The sequence below is a fragment of the Vanellus vanellus genome, assembly GCF_965231255.1.
Source record: "Vanellus vanellus genome assembly, chromosome: 10".
NCBI lineage: Eukaryota > Metazoa > Chordata > Aves > Charadriiformes > Charadriidae > Vanellus > Vanellus vanellus.
This window is the reverse complement of record NC_138915.1, coordinates 908998-926106: the sequence shown is the minus strand read 5'-3', so window position 1 is coordinate 926106 and position 17109 is coordinate 908998. Positions and strand designations below refer to the sequence as shown.

The following is a 17109-nucleotide window of genomic DNA, read 5'->3' as shown; positions in this document are numbered from 1 at the left end:
AACAGAGGCACTCCCTCCCCAGGTGAGCAGGCAATTATTCAGGCAGGACACAGCATCCTTCTCAAGCACTTAGTGCAGTGAAGCACTGAAACAGTAATTTCATTTCAGGAGTTCGACATATGGGCATCTTGCACTGCTGAGAAACCAGGTACAGCACAGCTCCTACAGGAGCTCTTGAACAAGCCCTGGACAGGATGACTCACCCACGCACATGTATTACGGACCGCAAGGAGGTGATTTCTGGAGCAGAAGCCTCCATTAATTTTTGCCATATCCATTTTACTGCCCTATTGCTTTCCTCTTCATCTCCCTCCCATCCTTTCTTTTAAGCAGTTCCAGTTGAGCGTAGAATAATGTGTTACTTGATATCACTGGTTTCCTGAGCTCTGCGTGGGACCCTCCTTCTGCTGGTCCACTGCAGAGTATCTAGAAGCACCCCACAATAAGCATTGTTTGCATCAAAACACATGTATTCTCATTTCCTCTGAAATCGGCTTTAACACACTGGCCTCTAAATAAATCACTTGCAGACATTAACACATTTCAAACACAACTTATTAATGCTTTCTGTACACAGCAGGCATTTATCTAACTCAACTGAAATAGGTTCTTCCCAAAAACGTGTTTGAAAGAAAAGCTGGGCACAGCCTGGCAGAGCTGACGTACCAGGCAGGAGGGGCTGTCCTGTCATCCCCATGGGAGCCATCCCCAGGTTGTTCATCGCAGTGGTCCAGGCAGCTGGGTCAGACATTGGCAAGCCCATCGGAATGGAGTCGAGGCTTAGATTTCTGCCACCATCTGCCGAAAGGAAAAAAAAAGGGATGAAGAGCTTAGCGCATATCTTAACCCTTCTGCAGAGCAAACGTTGCCCAGCAAGGCTCTGCAGTATCAGCATCCAAACCAGACTTGAACCTAATATATAGGAAAGAGCCAAATAATAATAATAATAATAATAATAATAATAATAATAATAATAATAATAATAATAACAACAACCAGTTCTGTCCCTCTCAAGCAGATGAGGTTTTACAGAAGCAAGGACTACGAAAAAACTGCCTTCCAAGAGCAGCTGAATAAATGATGGTTTATCCACTACAATCAACACCTCTAAGGGGCCTTAAAGGAACACTGATTAAAGGCAAGGGGCACGCTTTGGTTCGAACAAAGGACAAACATTCAGCGGGTATAAATTGTCACAATTGCACTGAATTTAACAGAGATGGCAGTCTGTTCCAGCAGAGTACTTCCACTACCATCCAAAGATGTTTCTCTTAAATGCTAAAAGGGGAAACGAAGCAAAGACCAACATCACACTGCTGACAGCAGCAGCACCGGTGTCATTTACTCAAGGTTTGCAGCATTATCCGGCAATCCAGGTGGAACCATTAACATTAGACAAACATGTGGCTTAATTAAGCATTCAAATCTTCAATGATTTAGCTGGGTCACCCATGCCTCTAACTGTTTACTTCCATTTACCACCAAGACACATGCTCCTTCTTTTTGTTTGCACAGGTTTTAACTTGAGGTGCCCAAGTGCAAAAATATCTGATTTCAAAAAGGGAAAAAAAAAAAGCAGCTTAGCGCAAGGTTAACTCTGCACAGGAAAAAAGTAACAAATGCTTGTTTGAAAAAAATCTGGCTTCAACAACAGAGGGGAGTGGGGGGGACGGACATCAACAGTGTTACTGACTGAAGCTGTATGAAAAACTTGGCAGCTCTAACCTGAAACTCGGCAGAGTTGATATTCCCCCCTCTTGTATAACCCAGGACACAACCTAGTGCACGGACTCACAAAGCTCTCCTGAAGCTCTCCAGAACACGCCAGCAGGAGGAAATTTATTGACCATTTATCTCACCGTGTGATTGAATGATTCAGAATTTCCATTTCCCACTTCATTCCACCACTCCTCTCTTCTTGGCCTCAGAGAGGGGACAAGAGATGAGTTCACCTTCCCAAGATGCCACCTCTACACCCCGGTGAGAAGCTTCCCTCCACCAACACCCAACCCCACGTATCCCTTGGGCCATCTCCAAAACCCTCATCTCCCAAAGCTCAACAAGTGAAGCGCTGCCAAGGCCAACCCCCCCCAGCCTTGACTTCACCTTCCCCTCCCGTCACTGCCAGTCCCACCACCCTGTGCAGGACAAACAAATCACCCGTTACACTGTTCCCACAAGCCAAGCCCTACACATCAGCCCGGTGCCTGCACTGGAGTTAACCTGTGTACAAAATACCATGTGCACACCTCTATTTTTTCCCTTATCTGACAGATCTCATTGGTGGGGGGAAAACAGAACAGTCTTTGAAATCACTCAGACCTGATGCTCAGTAGTCAGCAGACTTAAGCAAGTCAAATATGAATTAAAACACCGCGAAAAGAAGAACATACTACACCCCCAAAAAGCGAAAACTCAGCTCTCGCTCTCAATGATGAAATCTAACTTCAAGCGTGGTTTTTGGAATCAGACTGACTATTCTAGGTTCATAGCAAGGTGTTGCAATATAGTTAGATAGATGGCAACACAACAGACAGGATCTACCGCACATCACAGCCGGCGAGTGCAGCAAATGGGTGCTTAATTACAGTGTTTGTTCACCGATTAGAGGCAGTAACACTGTTGTGAATTCAACAGATCTCACTAACTTGCTTTTTATTACGACAACGTGCTCACCCACTGCTTTTTAGGTGGGAAAAACATGCACGAGAACATCCATTTTGCCTCAGCATAACAATGCAAACAAATTTAGTTCCTTTTGGACTTTTATAAATCCCTAATCCTCAGCATTATCTACTTACATACAGCATCTCCCTCGGTTGTGTTTCAAACAATCAGCTCTTGCGACCTATGGCCCATCTCTCCTGAAAAAAAATCAGTGTCAACCTGTCCCAGTTTTGTAACTCCTTTGTTTCAGGAGAACTGGGACAAGTCTGAACTTATTTATCACCATCCGTCTGTCAACGTGAGAGCGCACAGGCTACCAGGTCAGGCACGAAGAGGGAGGAACAGAGGATACCGAAGAAGAGAAATGGGATTACTGAGTTGGCATTTGCTAGTTTAAAGCAAAGAAATGAGTTTTAAACTGGAAGAGGGGAGATTGAGATGAGATATGAGGAAGAAATTTCTAACTGTGCGGGCGGTGAGCCCCTGGCGCAGGGTGCCCCGAGGAGCTGTGGCTGCCCCATCCCTGGAGGTGTTCACAGCCAGGTTGGACGGGGCTGGGAGCAACCTGGGCTGGGGGGAGGTGGCCCTGCCCGGGGCAAGGGGTGGAACGAGATGGTCTTCAAGGTCCCTTCCAACCTAAACCATTCTGTGATTCTATGACACGAAATCAAAGATTAAAAAAGGAAGTACCAACATGAAAGCCAGAATACCCCGGAGAAGGCAGCAATGCAGTGAGACCACAGATCATCCCACTGCACAGGGGTGAAGAGTTGTGAGCTCCCCCGCTGCCCGGTAAGCGCCTGCCCAGAAGAGACTGCACCGGGGCAACAAGGAAAACAGTGCTCCATCTACCTACCCCAAGCATACCCGTCCTCGTCCAGAACCGTATGTAGTATTCAACAAATAAGATCACTGCGTGTTATTCATGTTGTGCACGGTCCTGGTCTCACACCTCTGCGTTCACATGCTCAAATGAAAACAACATTTTGATTGCGGGATCACAATGTGGGCAGCTGAAGGCTGTGCCAGACCAACCCACAGCCCTCTCCAAGGCTGCCCCACAGCAGAAACCCTGCCAGTGGGGTCAGGGTGCTGGAAGTCGTCCTGTTAGACTGCGCTGCAAGGCTCAGCCTGAAGAACCTGGATATTCACCATCCCTGACAGTAATGATCAGATTTTGATATTTAAGAAGTGGATCTTCACTGAGACAATCCAGCACAGGGGAAACACAGCTTGCCTGCAGATCCATCATACGCAAGAGGCACTTGAGACATTTTAGGACCTCCAGGTGTATAAAGGAAACACACAAAATAACAAAAGGACCAAAAACTCCTGACCCTACCAACTTCCAACAGTCCTAGATGCCTCCTTTGTGGCAAGAGACAGTCCCAGTGGCTACACCCACAAGGTGCACTCGCAAACTAACCGAAGTCTCCCATCAGCTGGGATCCATCTGATCGAGAGGCAAAACCCACCACCTTCTTCCCAGAGGAACAAAGGAGATTTCTGCCAATATCCTCCTCCTTCTGCTCCTCTGAACAGGCCCCACATCTGCTTCGCACAACACCTCCAGGAGCAGTGCCCAAGCACGAGGTACATTTATTTGGAAGGCGAGTTACTCACATGCCATCAATATTTTACTTGAATCCCAAGGGAAACACCCCGACTGTCCGTCCAAGGCTCCCCTGATGTTCAATAGCTTCTTGGTACAGAACAGGGAGATCACAATTTTGTTGCACATTACACTACACATTGCAAAACTGAAATCACAGTTACTTCTTGTTCCATGGTTGGACAAAACCTCTACAAGGAGATGAGAAAGCCATCTTCTCGCTGGCTGCATCAGAGACAACAGGGAGTCCTGCTTTGGCTGCAAGGAGGTATCTTAGGGCAACTCATCTCAGTTGCATCAAGAAATGAGGATGTGGAAGAGTGAACATGGCAAACATTTGTAACCAAAAAAAAGCTTTCCAGAGATAATCTAGAGAGAAAAATAAAGAGCTTTGCACATCACCTTCCCTCGGTGAGATGGCCTCCTGCCGCAGAATGGCACCACTGCCTCTGGTAGCCTCTACCAGAAAGCTGCTAATATTGAGATATTGTCCAATTAGAAAAATAGAAGAAACCTATTGAGACAGGCATAGAGATTCCACAATGCTAAAAAAAAAAACAAAAAAAAACCACAATACAAAAGTCACCTTTGTTTTGCACAGAAACAGCAATGAGCCCTCACCCAAAGCCATGCAAGCATGGAACCACAAACACCGGTCTGACCACAAGCAGTGCCAGACCGCAGCTCCATTGCCATCTGGCCACCTTCTGCATTAACACCTCAGCCTAGCAGCTGGGTTCGGTCCGCGCTTATGTGGATGCCTTGGCTATTGCCAGCCACCGAGCTGCTACTCGGCTCACCTGGAAGAACATTTGTTCTCTTCCTCTTCTTGCCCGGATCGCTTCCATTCTCGGCCGGGCTTTCCGACACCCGCGGGCTGGCAGCGCTGCCGAACTGCACAGACTTGCTGTTGCTGGCAGGATCAAAGGACAGGTGGTTTAAGCCTAAAAGAGAAAAATACACTCAGGGATGTTCTTTAAATTGGTTTGCGATGCTTCAGGATCACAGTAATAAGAGAAACGCCCAGTCCCAGGTACGAGCAGCCCTTCAGGTCCCTGGAGGAATTGTGCCTCCTGCTTACTGCCCCCAGCTAGACCTGATCCTAATGTGGCACTGACACCACTTTAAAATATTACTCACAAACATTAATCCCAACACCCACACAAATAAAAGTGTTTGATACTGTAAACCAGGGGTGCATCTCCCCTGTGTTGTACAATATTTCGCGTCTGGAAACTCAGAGGTCAGAATTTTTTTCTATTTCTTCCCATCCAGGAATATATTTCTAACAGTTACTTAAGTTTCACCCAATTTGTCACCAGTTAAGAATTCACCTGGAATTATTTCCTAGCAAAAAACAAGGCACGTCAGATGATCTTCAAAACCATAAGGTGCTATTGTAATTTTTATTCAAGGAGTCCGGCAAGCAGTTGCCCCCCTTCGCAGCAGAGGAAGGGTGCTCTGCAACACGCGCCCCCGAAGAGGGGAGCTCACAGACCCAGCCGACTGGACCAAACTCCTCCTCAGTCACATGATGGATCCACTATCAGAGTCCAGACAAACTTCTCCAGCTTCAGGGCTCAAGTTCCCCCTCCCCTGCCCCGCAGCACAGGAACAGGCTTTCCTCTGCGGGCACCCACTTGCCTCCGATCCCCACTCTGTCAGTCCTCAGCCACCCCATCACCACCCGCTGGGCGCAGCCTGGCGAGACCGCAGGAGACACTGGCAGTGCCTCCAGACACTCGTTTTGAGAACCACAGCACTCAAAACCAGAACGTTTTGAGTTCTGTTGCTCAGAATTTGTTATTGAGAATAGAGCAGATGTACCGACGAGTTAGGTTTACTCAAGAATAAATTCAGATTGACCCATACAAAGTAAGTAACTCTAAGGTGAAGATATAAAACCAGAACAGTTAAGAAGGTATGTACCACCGAGACCCCTCTGCCTGATAGTACACTCTGTTGGTTTTTGACGCAGCTGTCCATCTTTTCAACAGCCATCATCCACCCAATGAGCTGAGATACCCCACAATCCTGTGGAACACTGACATAACTCACGTTCTCCAGGAAAGATCCTGAGAAAGGAGACACCAAGGCCCACACAGACCCATGAAGACCAGAACTGGGTTTCAAAAACAGTGCAGCTTTTTAAATATTCACTAACTATAAAGGACACTTTGAAATATCAAGTAACCAACAGTCTGAATATTACTCAAAAATTACTTAGCTGATCACTGGGAGAAAACTTTCTGGTGTTTCCCGGGAGTTTTGAGTTTTTCCTCATTCACAAACATTCCCATCCCTACACAGGACAAGTTAGTCCAGTGTTGAGCCTAAGTTTCACAAGAAATACCCAGGCGTGTGTTTACCACACAAGTAAACAAGAAGCAACAGTTAAGAAGTACAAGCAAGGAGAAATACGATGAAGCAGAAGGAAAGATGGCAGAAGTAAGTTCTGGCTGGTGGGATGGCTTTCGCACTGCCCTTCACACGTCTAAGAACTTCAGCAACACGGAGCTGGAGCCTGGATGCTCACGCAGCCAGGAGAGGCAAGCGGCGGCGCCGGCTGCATTTGAAGAGCACCCAGGCTCAGGCTGCACGCGCGGTCCCCGCTGCCAGGATCCCGCGTCAGCCCGCGAGCCTCCACGCCAACACTTGCCTTTGGTCGGGTCACAACTCCCAGAAGCAAACCAAGAGAAGGCAGGCGGGTGCGCTGCAACGTCTCGCTGCCTTGGTACAAGAGGTTTAGTACAAAAGACTCCTACACCTACTCAGGCTGTCGGTCAAAACAAAAATTGCAGGGGGAAAACAAATTGCCCTAATGGACATGTGAGAAGAACAGGAAGTTTCAGAAAACCCATAAAGTGCAGGAGCAAGCGTAACAAAGAACATCCAGTTATAACGCTGACAACATACAGTCCTGCCAGACTCCTACAACCTAACGACTGTACTCCTCAGATGGTTTCCTCTCCTGAAATAGCTTCTTTGGAGTTTAATTCCTGACATTTCCCCACCTGGCTGACCAAAGCTGCAACTACCTTCAGTGGCCTCTTCAACAACTCTGAGAAGGTGTCTATATCCCCACCTTCTGCTTCCTAGGAGGCAAGGCTAATTCATGTGGGCCAAACCTCACTCCCGTCAAGGCACATCACCAGGAGAGAAACTCCAAGGGGAATCAGAACAGCCACCACGGAAGCAGGAGACCTGGACTTGGGGCTCTCCTCCCATCTTCTCTCCTGTGAGCACCCCAAGTACGGTTTCAGGTGTCTATAAGAGGTTTGAAGCCCAACATTGTTTTCCAGCATCATCCTACTACAGCCAACTAGTTGTTTAAGTGGTTACAGGATCTCCCTAGATAATCCTAGTCATCCTGTAACTTCATCCTGTAACGAAAATCAAAAGATTTATAGGAAAACTCAGTTGCAGAGGAAATAAAAATTGCAGAGGAATGAGCTGATGTGGTAGCTGATACAGTAGAAGCGGGGAAAGGAGTAAGTTGGGTTTTTGACACAAGAGGCATTTGAATGAGACAGCTTTAAAGGAAGAGAGTTTGGGTGATAAAAAAGACACATTTAAGAAAATATTGTTTGGAACTTCTTCTAAGACCACGAGAGAGCATTTATAGGGAGAAATAAAATACAACTGATATTACAGAAGCCCAACAAAACCAAGGCAAAACCTGCCCACTGCATCTGAGCTGGGGAGCAGAGGACACAACCACCACAACTTCAGGGCATCTCCCATTCAGCCACATGGCTTTAGTGGACAATTACCAAAACTGGGCAAAACTGGGGACCTCTGGAGGATATCAGGAAACAGAGCAAAAAGGCAAACAGATCCTTAAACAACTGACCAGTGCATACAGGAAGAGCTAATTATGCAGATTTGAACCAAAGAGGATGAAAGAAAATCTGTTTTGCAGCTTCCAGTGTATTTCCTAATTCAAGGTACTACATCCATTTCAGAGTAATTCTGTGCTAAACCATCTTTTAGACGATCACCCTCCCCAGACCTGTGGTGGACAAATTGCAGGTGATGGTCAATTAATTGCATCTATGTGCCAGCAGAATGCAGTCCCAACCATTCCCGGCTCTCCAAAATAGTCTGTTTCTTAAAACTACAGGTAACAAGAAAAAAATACTGTGCAAACAATTCCAAATTACCAGAGGCTTCAAACATAAAGCTTCAAGTATGCAATTAATCACAGCGAGAGCAGAATAATGCTCTTAATTGAGCACAGAGTTCATTATTCCACCTTCTGTCATACTCAGGTCTTGCAGGGATTAAGACTGAAGGGATGTTAAAATATCCAGTTTGATTTATCTTTGTCTCGGCAAACTCACTCTGAACAGTCAATGGGGGGGAAAAAAACCCCAACACCAAAAAAAAAAAGAATGCTTTTTGTGGACCCATAGAAAGTGATAAAAATAGCTATATTTCTGCCAAGGTGTGCCTGTGTTCCTGGGGGGGAGGGAAGTCAGCAGAACTACAGGAGTGCCAAAGATGACAACTATGCCATCTCAACACACTGGCATTTGCACCAAACCTTTCTCTAGACACACTGCAGCATCGCGATTTCTATTCTAGAGGAATCCACTTCCAAGAACTTGTTAATAAACATGGTTGCTGTGTACAGCTGTAAATAGACAAGAGAGTGGCTACAGAGAGCCTGAAGGGACTCTTCTTGTAGCTACTGAAAGGTGAGAACGCAAGAAGCAGCCAAAAAAACAAGTGCTATTCAGCTGGCAACAACAATAGTCACGCCCAACTATGCAAGATGCCTACAAAGCCGTTTCTTAAATACCCCAAAGTCAAAATATCACCAAGGTCATGAGGGCTCAGGAAAACAAATCTCAAATGCAGCAGGTTAAAAATAGAGAGAGGCCGTGCGCAGCAAAGGAAGAGGGAGAACAGAAAAGGAGCAATTGTAAGATTGACCTCTATTATTATCCAGCTGATGGAAAAGGCGACATTAAACTTGAAAGTGTGTTTTCCCATGCTTGGGCATAGGGAAGGACGCGGACAAGCAGCGATCCAGCCGGACACTCGTGCTGCCAGGCCTGAAATGGATGGACACCCTGCTCTGGCTGAAGGCAACATGGGACACGGACACTCAGCATTCACCAACTCCTGGATGTTAAAGCACGCCACACAGGCGAATACTTTCTAACCCACTGAAGAGCAAAAGCAGCTACTTACTCCAACTATTTCCATCATCAGTTTGCGCTAGCATGCTTCATTAGGCTCTGCGGTATAGGAGGAGCACTCAGATGCTGCATCTGCTCCGATGGCTGTGCTAGGGAGGGAGGCAGCCATCTCCAGCAGAGGGGAGATAACAAGGAATGAAAAACTACTTGCATCCTTTGCAAAAAAAATGTTATTAATGTATTAATAAAACAACCTCACAAAGTTCAACCAGGTCATGTGCAAGGTCCTGCACCTGGGTCGCAGCAACCTCAAGCACAACTCCAGGCTGGGCGGAGAATGGCTGGAGAGCAGCCCGGAGGAGAAGGTCTTGGGGGTGTTGTGGGCAAGAAGCTCCCCATGAGCCGGCACTGTGCGCTGGCAGCCCAGCGAGCCCCTGGCAGTGTGGCCAGCAGGGCGAGGGGGGAACTGTGCCCCTCTGCTGCGCTCTGCTCTGGGGAGACCCCCCCCCCCCGCAGTGCCGCCTCCAGCTCGGGGGGTCCCCACAGCAGAAGGACACGGAGCTGTTGGAGCGGGGCCAGAGGAGGCCCCAGAGATGCTGGGAGGACTGGAGCCCCTCTGCTGGGAGGACAGGCTGGGAGAGGTGGGGGGGGGGTCAGCCTGGAGAAGAGAAGGCTCTGGGGAGACCTTAGAGCTCCTTCCAGTGCCTAAAGGGGCTCCAGGAGAGCTGGGGGGGGACTCTGGGTCAGGGAGGGGAGCATTAGGAGGAGGGGGAATGGTTTTAAACTGAAAGAGGGGAGATTTAGAATAGGTATTAGGAAGAAATTGTTGGCTGTGGGGGCGGTGAGCCCCTGGCGCAGGGTGCCCCGAGGAGCTGTGGCTGCCCCATCCCTGGAGGTGTTCAAGGCCGGGTTGGACGGGGCTGGGAGCAACCTGGGCTGGGGGGAGGTGTCCCTGCCCGGGGCAGGGGGTGGCACTGGGTGGTCTTTAAGGTGCCTTCCAACCCAAACCATTCTACAGTGCTATGCAACAGATTCCTTAGCTACAGGACAAACACTGGGGTCTATGGGAAGCAAAGGAAGCTCTCTCAGCTGCACAGCCAGTGCCCTGCCAGTTCGGTCACGAGTCAAGCTGCAAGAAAGCGCCTGAACCAATGCAACAGCTCATGCCAGAGCAGGAGGGGGGCAGCCCTGCTCCCTCCCAGCTGCCCAGCACACCCCGTACGCCCCTGCCAGCCCAGGGGGGCTCCAGTGACCCCATTCTGCTCTCAGCCCTGGCAGAAATTAATGCAGCTCCTGGGAAGTGGACAATGTTCTGCTAGGATTAGTATATTTAAGTTGTTCAAAGAAGGCTCCAACCCTAACCTGACATATATAGGAAGGAGCAGAAAAAGGCCTACTAATGCTCTTATGCCTTCAGGCCCCGTGACCCTGACTATCCACCACCTCTCCATCGCACACCAAGCACCACAAGGCTGCAAACCAGCTCCAGACCAGCTGAGCCAGCAACATCTCTCCTGCTTTCAGCATGCAGATTGACAAGATGAGACCTATAAAAGGAGGAGAAGAGACCACGGTGATGGAAAACTGAACAGTAATTAATACGTACTTGTTTCTCTTCTTGTCTTACATCATTTCTATTTGAAAACATTCAGACCTCCGGCGCTGGCACTAAACACTGCCCCAAAGGCAGCTACATGAAGAACAATTAAACAAGAAAAGAAAGGTGTATTCCCAGAATTCATCAAGCCCTGTGAAAAGCCCAGGAGGGCAGCTCAGTAATTAACAGCATTCCTGAGGAATTCTCCTCCTGGTTATCTCCTGCACCAAAAGGTCAATCTGTTCGTGACAGCTTGTTTAAACAGCTGGTGAGGAGCGGAGGGGAAGGGGAGGCTGCTGCGATTGCAAGTAAAACACTCTTGAACAGACACAGGAACGCGACTGCTGACTTGGTGACAGGACGGACGCTGTCCCCAAGTTCCCAGAGTCCTTCTCAAGTTGGGGGGATGAGCAGCAGCAGGGTAAGCCTGCAGCACAGTCTGTTTCGGGCATTATATGTCATTAAGAAGAGATGGAGTAAGGAAATCTCAAACCAGCCCCTCAACCTCTCCCTTCTTGGCTGACCCTCCCCTTAAGCTTCACTATTGCTCTGAGAACCTGTCAAATCTGCCCTGCGGCACGGGGTTGAGCTCGCAGTGCTGGCACCAACCTCTAGCGGCACAAACACCCACAGAAGCTGCTGTGCATGCCCGAGGACCAGCAGCAGAGCTTGGAAAACACCCTCCGAAACGAGTACTGCAAAGTTTGAAACAGGACTGGTTGCCTAAAAGGATGCAGTTCAACACGTGCAGGAAGATGAGGTGGATACAAGTGGTAACCTGGGAGACTTTAGCTCACCTTGTGTCACCTGCCGATGTCCTGAGCTGAGCAGCAGGACGGGAATTGCTGGGTGCCCACCCATAAAGTTGACTTTTTCAAAGGAAGAGTCCCAGAAAAGGCTGCAGTGAAGCAAGAGCCAGTTCTTCATTCGGACCTGCTTATATCAAAGCAGTCACACAAGTTTTTAATCTGATGTCACTTAATTCAAGGCCAATCTCCCTCACCAGCAAGAAAAGGCCTATGGCAGAGTTAAGACTGTGAGGTTATATGATAAAAGTTCATCTGCACACACACAAAGGAGCAGAGAAAGGCCTTGACGGTGGGGGAGCCTGAATGATACCTGACGCAAGTCCTCCCAGGCCCATCACAGGAGAGCCATGAGTCAATTAAAGCCCAGATCCATAAGCCCAGCGGAGCACAATGGCAGGTGGGAAGCCAAATTACAGACGCACAGGAAGGACACCCTGTTGGCACCTCACGCCGGGATGTCCCAGGAGAGCCCCAGTCTCAGCCTCCATCCCCAGGCTGTCCCGGGAGAGCTCCAGCCATAAAACCCACCCAGATGAGTTAAAGCCAAAACACCTTTTGGACTTGTACAGCAGATACCCACGTCATCCTTCAGAGGGACCTCAAGGGGGAGTCTCTGAACCTTTGAGGCAGCTCCCGGTCTTCATACAATACAGACGGAGCCCCAGTAACCACCCTATGAACAGCTGGGCCTAAAGTCTCATCTTCTAACACTACTTTAAAAGTTGATACCATTTTGGACATACTCCACCATGCTGCTCAAACAGAGCCTTAAACTGAAAGGTGAGAATATCATCTTTAGGAGAGGGACTCCTCCTCCAGCCTGGACATACAGGCATACCTACTCTAAACTGTGCCAAAGCTGGTGCTCTACTCCATAAAAATAAGCAACGCTATCCAAAAATAGGTAGCAGTCTGTACTGCATCTCACGTCCTGCTGAATTATTGGCACCTGTGTTTGTGACACTTCAAATTTCCCACCACAACCTCCCACGTAGTCTCAACCTGCACCTTCAGCAGCAGCTTTTCCCCACATGCAAGGTCTCCGAGAAGAGACCTCTGTTGTTCTCACCAGTCACACAGCTCTGAGGGCCTTGACAAAAAGCGTGTCCCCTGTCATACACTACATTACACCGTACACACGCTGACATTTCCCCCCAGTGCTACAGCTCTGGGTTTCACTGCGATTCTTCCTCCCTGCTCTCCTCAGAGAAACTGGGGGACAGCTTAAGTGTGGGGGCTGAGTTGTTGCTTTTAAACAAAGTAAATTGGGGAAACTATTTTCCTGTTACATTTTTTGAGGTCACACTGACCACGGAGGAGCTGTGGAGTGCGGACACAAAGTGTGTTCCGTCGGGGTCACACTATCCTGAACACTCTAAGAAGTCACATAGGATGAACTCTGCAAGTTGGGCCAAGGCTTCTAAGTTTTCTAATTTCGGATGAAAACAAAGACCTGGATCTCTGCAGTTACACGGTTGTCTGCTCTTCTAGATGACATTTTGTGCGTGTGCAAATCTTCAAGATCATCTGAACATTGATATCTTAAGCCAACCACTGAAAACTTTTGCAAGCCATGACATGTTGCAGTTTACCTGCGCATTTTCCTTGCAGAACACTGCTGTCCCCTATATACCTCTGAAGAACAGTAAGAAATGGTTTGCTAGCAAATGGACCAAGGCTTCAACTGCAAGCCTACCAGGCTGACTTTTAATTTGCTACTTAATAGGCAGCAAATATAAAGAATGCTAAACAGGCATAATACGATCACAGTGTGCCATGCCAGGAATGTAACGTGCTGCTGCAGCCCCTGCAAGCCACGGGCAGGAGTCCTGCTGAAAGCCCCCAGGAACCGGATTTACGATAACCAAGTTATGCCATCAAAAGGGGATGCGCTCATAAGGGCTGTGACATTGCCAGGAGAAATAAAACAGGTTGTACAGCTGGAGCTTTCAGAGCCGCTTGTAGACATCGGAAAGAGACAGCTATTACAAAAATACTGTAAAACCAAAAGCAAGACTCTTACCCAACAGTCACAGACGGGGATTCAATCAATAAGTGATGATGTTGTAGCAGAGGATGGGGTCACCCTAAGCTCCCTATAGAGGGTGGACAACAGTTCCCTGCACAGCCAACCACAGCCTGCACAGCCAGAGTACAATTCCTCTCACCAAGGAACACGGCAAATCAACACACATTTGGTCACAGGAGCCATGCCACTGCTGGTGGTGACAACTCTTCATTCACTATGGACTCAAAGCAGTGTCAGCTCCTGCAGGCCGCTCAGGGCACCCAGTTGGGTCCTGAATATCTCCAAGGACAGAGACTCCACCAGCCTCAGCGGGGGCAACCCATTCCCGTACCAGACCACCCTCACAGCAAACAAAGTTTTCTCCTGTTTAGTTGAATTTCCTGGGTTTTGATGTGTGGCCTTTGACCTTTCAGTGGGCACCACTAGAAGACTCTGACTCCATCTTTAGAGTTTTCCATCAACATGTATTTGAACACATTGATAAGACCCCCTCTGCTCCCACCCTAAGCCTTCTCCCAGTTAAACAATCCCAGCTCTCTCAGGCTCTCCTCACTAACAGATATCCCAATCCCTTCATCACATTAATTACCCTTCATCGGGTTCACTCCAGAACGTCCATGACTCCAGAACGTCCATGTGAGGAGCCCAGAACTGGACACAGCACCCAGGTGTGACTCCACCAGTGCTGAGGGGACACATCCCCTGCCTCGACCTGCTGGCAACGCTCAACCTAACACAGCTCAGGATGCTGCTGACCTCCCTTGCCGCAAGGGTACATTGTTGGCTCGTGGTCAACTTGAGGTCAACCAGAACACTCAAAGACCTTTTCCACAGAGCTGCTTTCCAGCAGTTTGGCTCCAGCATGCACCAGTGCATGGGGTCATTCCTCCCCACGGATGGGGACTCTCATCACAGGAGCTGCATAAGGGTGACAGTAACATAAGTAAAAGTTCAGGGGACTGTTTTTGGGTGGAAGATGGGTGAAAACCAGTGTGAGATCAATGAGTATCTAAAGGACGAAGATGTGTTCAGCTCAGCATTACTTCAACAAATGCATTTCTAACTACCAGCGTGCGTGCATTACCCGTGAGAGATGTGGGCAAAACCCAGCAGAAGCACCATAAAGAAAACCAGAGACACCCCTGGGAGAACAGACTGTGGACTTGCTCCAGCCACTTCATGAATACCCCACTTCCAAAAAATGTATTATTTATGGGCTCTCCATTAAACGTAATCAGATATGCTCTCTAACAGATGCAACACATGATCCCCAGACGTGAATGCAGCAACATTTTTTGTGCTGGTACAAATTCATGGTGTCAGATTAATGCTCAAAGGTGACCACGCAGGGTGTGATTCGGGCACTAGTACCAGGAATCCAGATCCAGGCTCACTGTCTCATCAGGCCCTGGCTTAGGTCATCCTGTTTGGGAGACCACACCAAGATCAGCGAAGAGGTCAGAGTTAAAACCCCCGTTTTGTTCCCACTGGAGGATTTGGTTTTGTTTTCAACCTCAAGCCACATAAAACAATTGTGTCCGACCGAGCAATCCTAAAACAGCCACACCAGTACAATGAAGGGACAAGAGTATGAACGAAACCAAAAAATACTACGTTGTTCTCAGATTTCCAGAATAACCAATTGACTTTCCTGTAGTCTTTTTTCCAACTGGTACCTCACAGGCCGACACCGCATGCTGCGGCAGCGCTGAGGCAGCGGGGATCCCTTCCTGTGAACCGCTGCATTAGGATGGAGGGTTTAAAGAGCTCAAACGTGATTGCTTCAAATCAAGCTTCGTGTCCGAAAACATTACCAAACTGCATGAGCAAAGGAGGAAAGTTTGCACCCCTGCTGTGAAACTTCATTCCAATTTACAGCTTGATTTTATTCCAATAATTTCTCAACACAAATAATTTCTCAAGTGCTGGTTTAGAGCTACCCTCCTCGTTTGATACGTTCCTCCATAGGAACCTTCAAAAGGTAGAAATAGGACTTTCTTGGTTTTAAAGCTAACCCTCTGCATTTACAACTTCATTATGGCATGCAGAGCACATGGTACGAGTGCTCTGGAAGAGACACCTGCTACTGTCCTTATACAGCCTCAGAGTAGAATTCCACAAGTCAGAAATATTGAGAAGTTACAGAAAATGGAAGTTGATGAGATCATGAACAGCAACACATTTTTCTTTGCAGGCACAGGCTGCAAAACCGAGTAGCTCTTTCACAAGCAGTAAACAAAAATGAATGTATTTTCTGGGTAGTGTTTTCTAGAAACAGTGCTGGAGAGGATGCAGTTACTCTAAGTCCCATTCACACGAGAGATCCTGGTAGCTCCTCCAACAAGGACTTCCAGGATGCCAAGACCTCCTTCCACAGGCACTTTGCCCTGTTTTGTGCTCCAGGCTCTGTGAGCAGGGAAAGCCAGGAGCTACTGCTGATGGCGGCCGAGTCACCTTCATGTAGAGAAACTGTCATTTACTTCATGACACACGTCCAGACCTCTGCCAGGGTGGTCATGGTGGGCAGTAAAAGCCCCTGTGCACAGCTCCCTGTCCCAAGGGCAAGAAACTCCTCATTATGTCAGATTTTCCACCCTGCCATTGGTAAACGCCACAGACAGCAGCCACCTTCAAAACCGATTGCCTCTCTCCTGCCATTTCAGAGAACTGCCGTTCAGCTTGAGCTCCAACCACATCCCACCAGACACAGAGAACGTGCACAGAAGAAGGCTGAAGCTGCAGAAAAGCTTCTCTCCCAGGCACAGAGCAGGATAAAAGCTGGCAGAATCTGTCAGCGTGACCATGAGGCATGAGCACAAGCACTTTTCCTTCGCGCCCACCTTAACGAAGCATCCTTGGCTATTTTGAGCTGCTCAGGAAGGGAGGGACCACCAGCACAGGAGCAAGCTGCGGGGTTTTGCTCAGCTGCACTGATGCTCTGGGGAGAGCCGGCCAGGAAAGGCAGAAATCAGCAGATTTCTGCATTTGCAGTGGAGTGCTATGCAGAAGCTAAGGGGGGAGGAGGAGAAAAATTCGGATTTTCAGCAAGTGTCAGATCGGTGTCAGCATTTCTAGAGAGCCGTACATGGCACGGGCGTTAGCATGTCCTTCACCTCCAAGCACACCCAGTACCTATCCCCAGGGATTTTCAGAACAGTGCATTTTTAGAAGCAAGACATCAGGAGCCTCCATAACGCAGTGACTAACGATTTTTTAAAAAGCAGTTTGGACTAGAAGATCCCTCACTA

General features: G+C 48.3%; 1 protein-coding gene across 2 annotated transcripts in view; it reads right to left on the bottom strand.

Annotated features, from left to right (window-relative positions):
* The window catches only part of ENOX2 (ecto-NOX disulfide-thiol exchanger 2), a gene marked incomplete at its 5' end in the record, with an annotated part of 61560 nt that overhangs the window by 39600 nt on the left and 4851 nt on the right, over positions 1 to 17109 (bottom strand). For both annotated transcript variants that reach the window (XM_082488145.1, XM_082488146.1), the window contains 2 exons: positions 667 to 798; positions 5080 to 5223. In XM_082488145.1, the coding sequence (XP_082344271.1) occupies positions 667 to 798; positions 5080 to 5223 (276 nt within the window). The remainder of the gene's footprint in view (positions 1 to 666; positions 799 to 5079; positions 5224 to 17109) is intronic.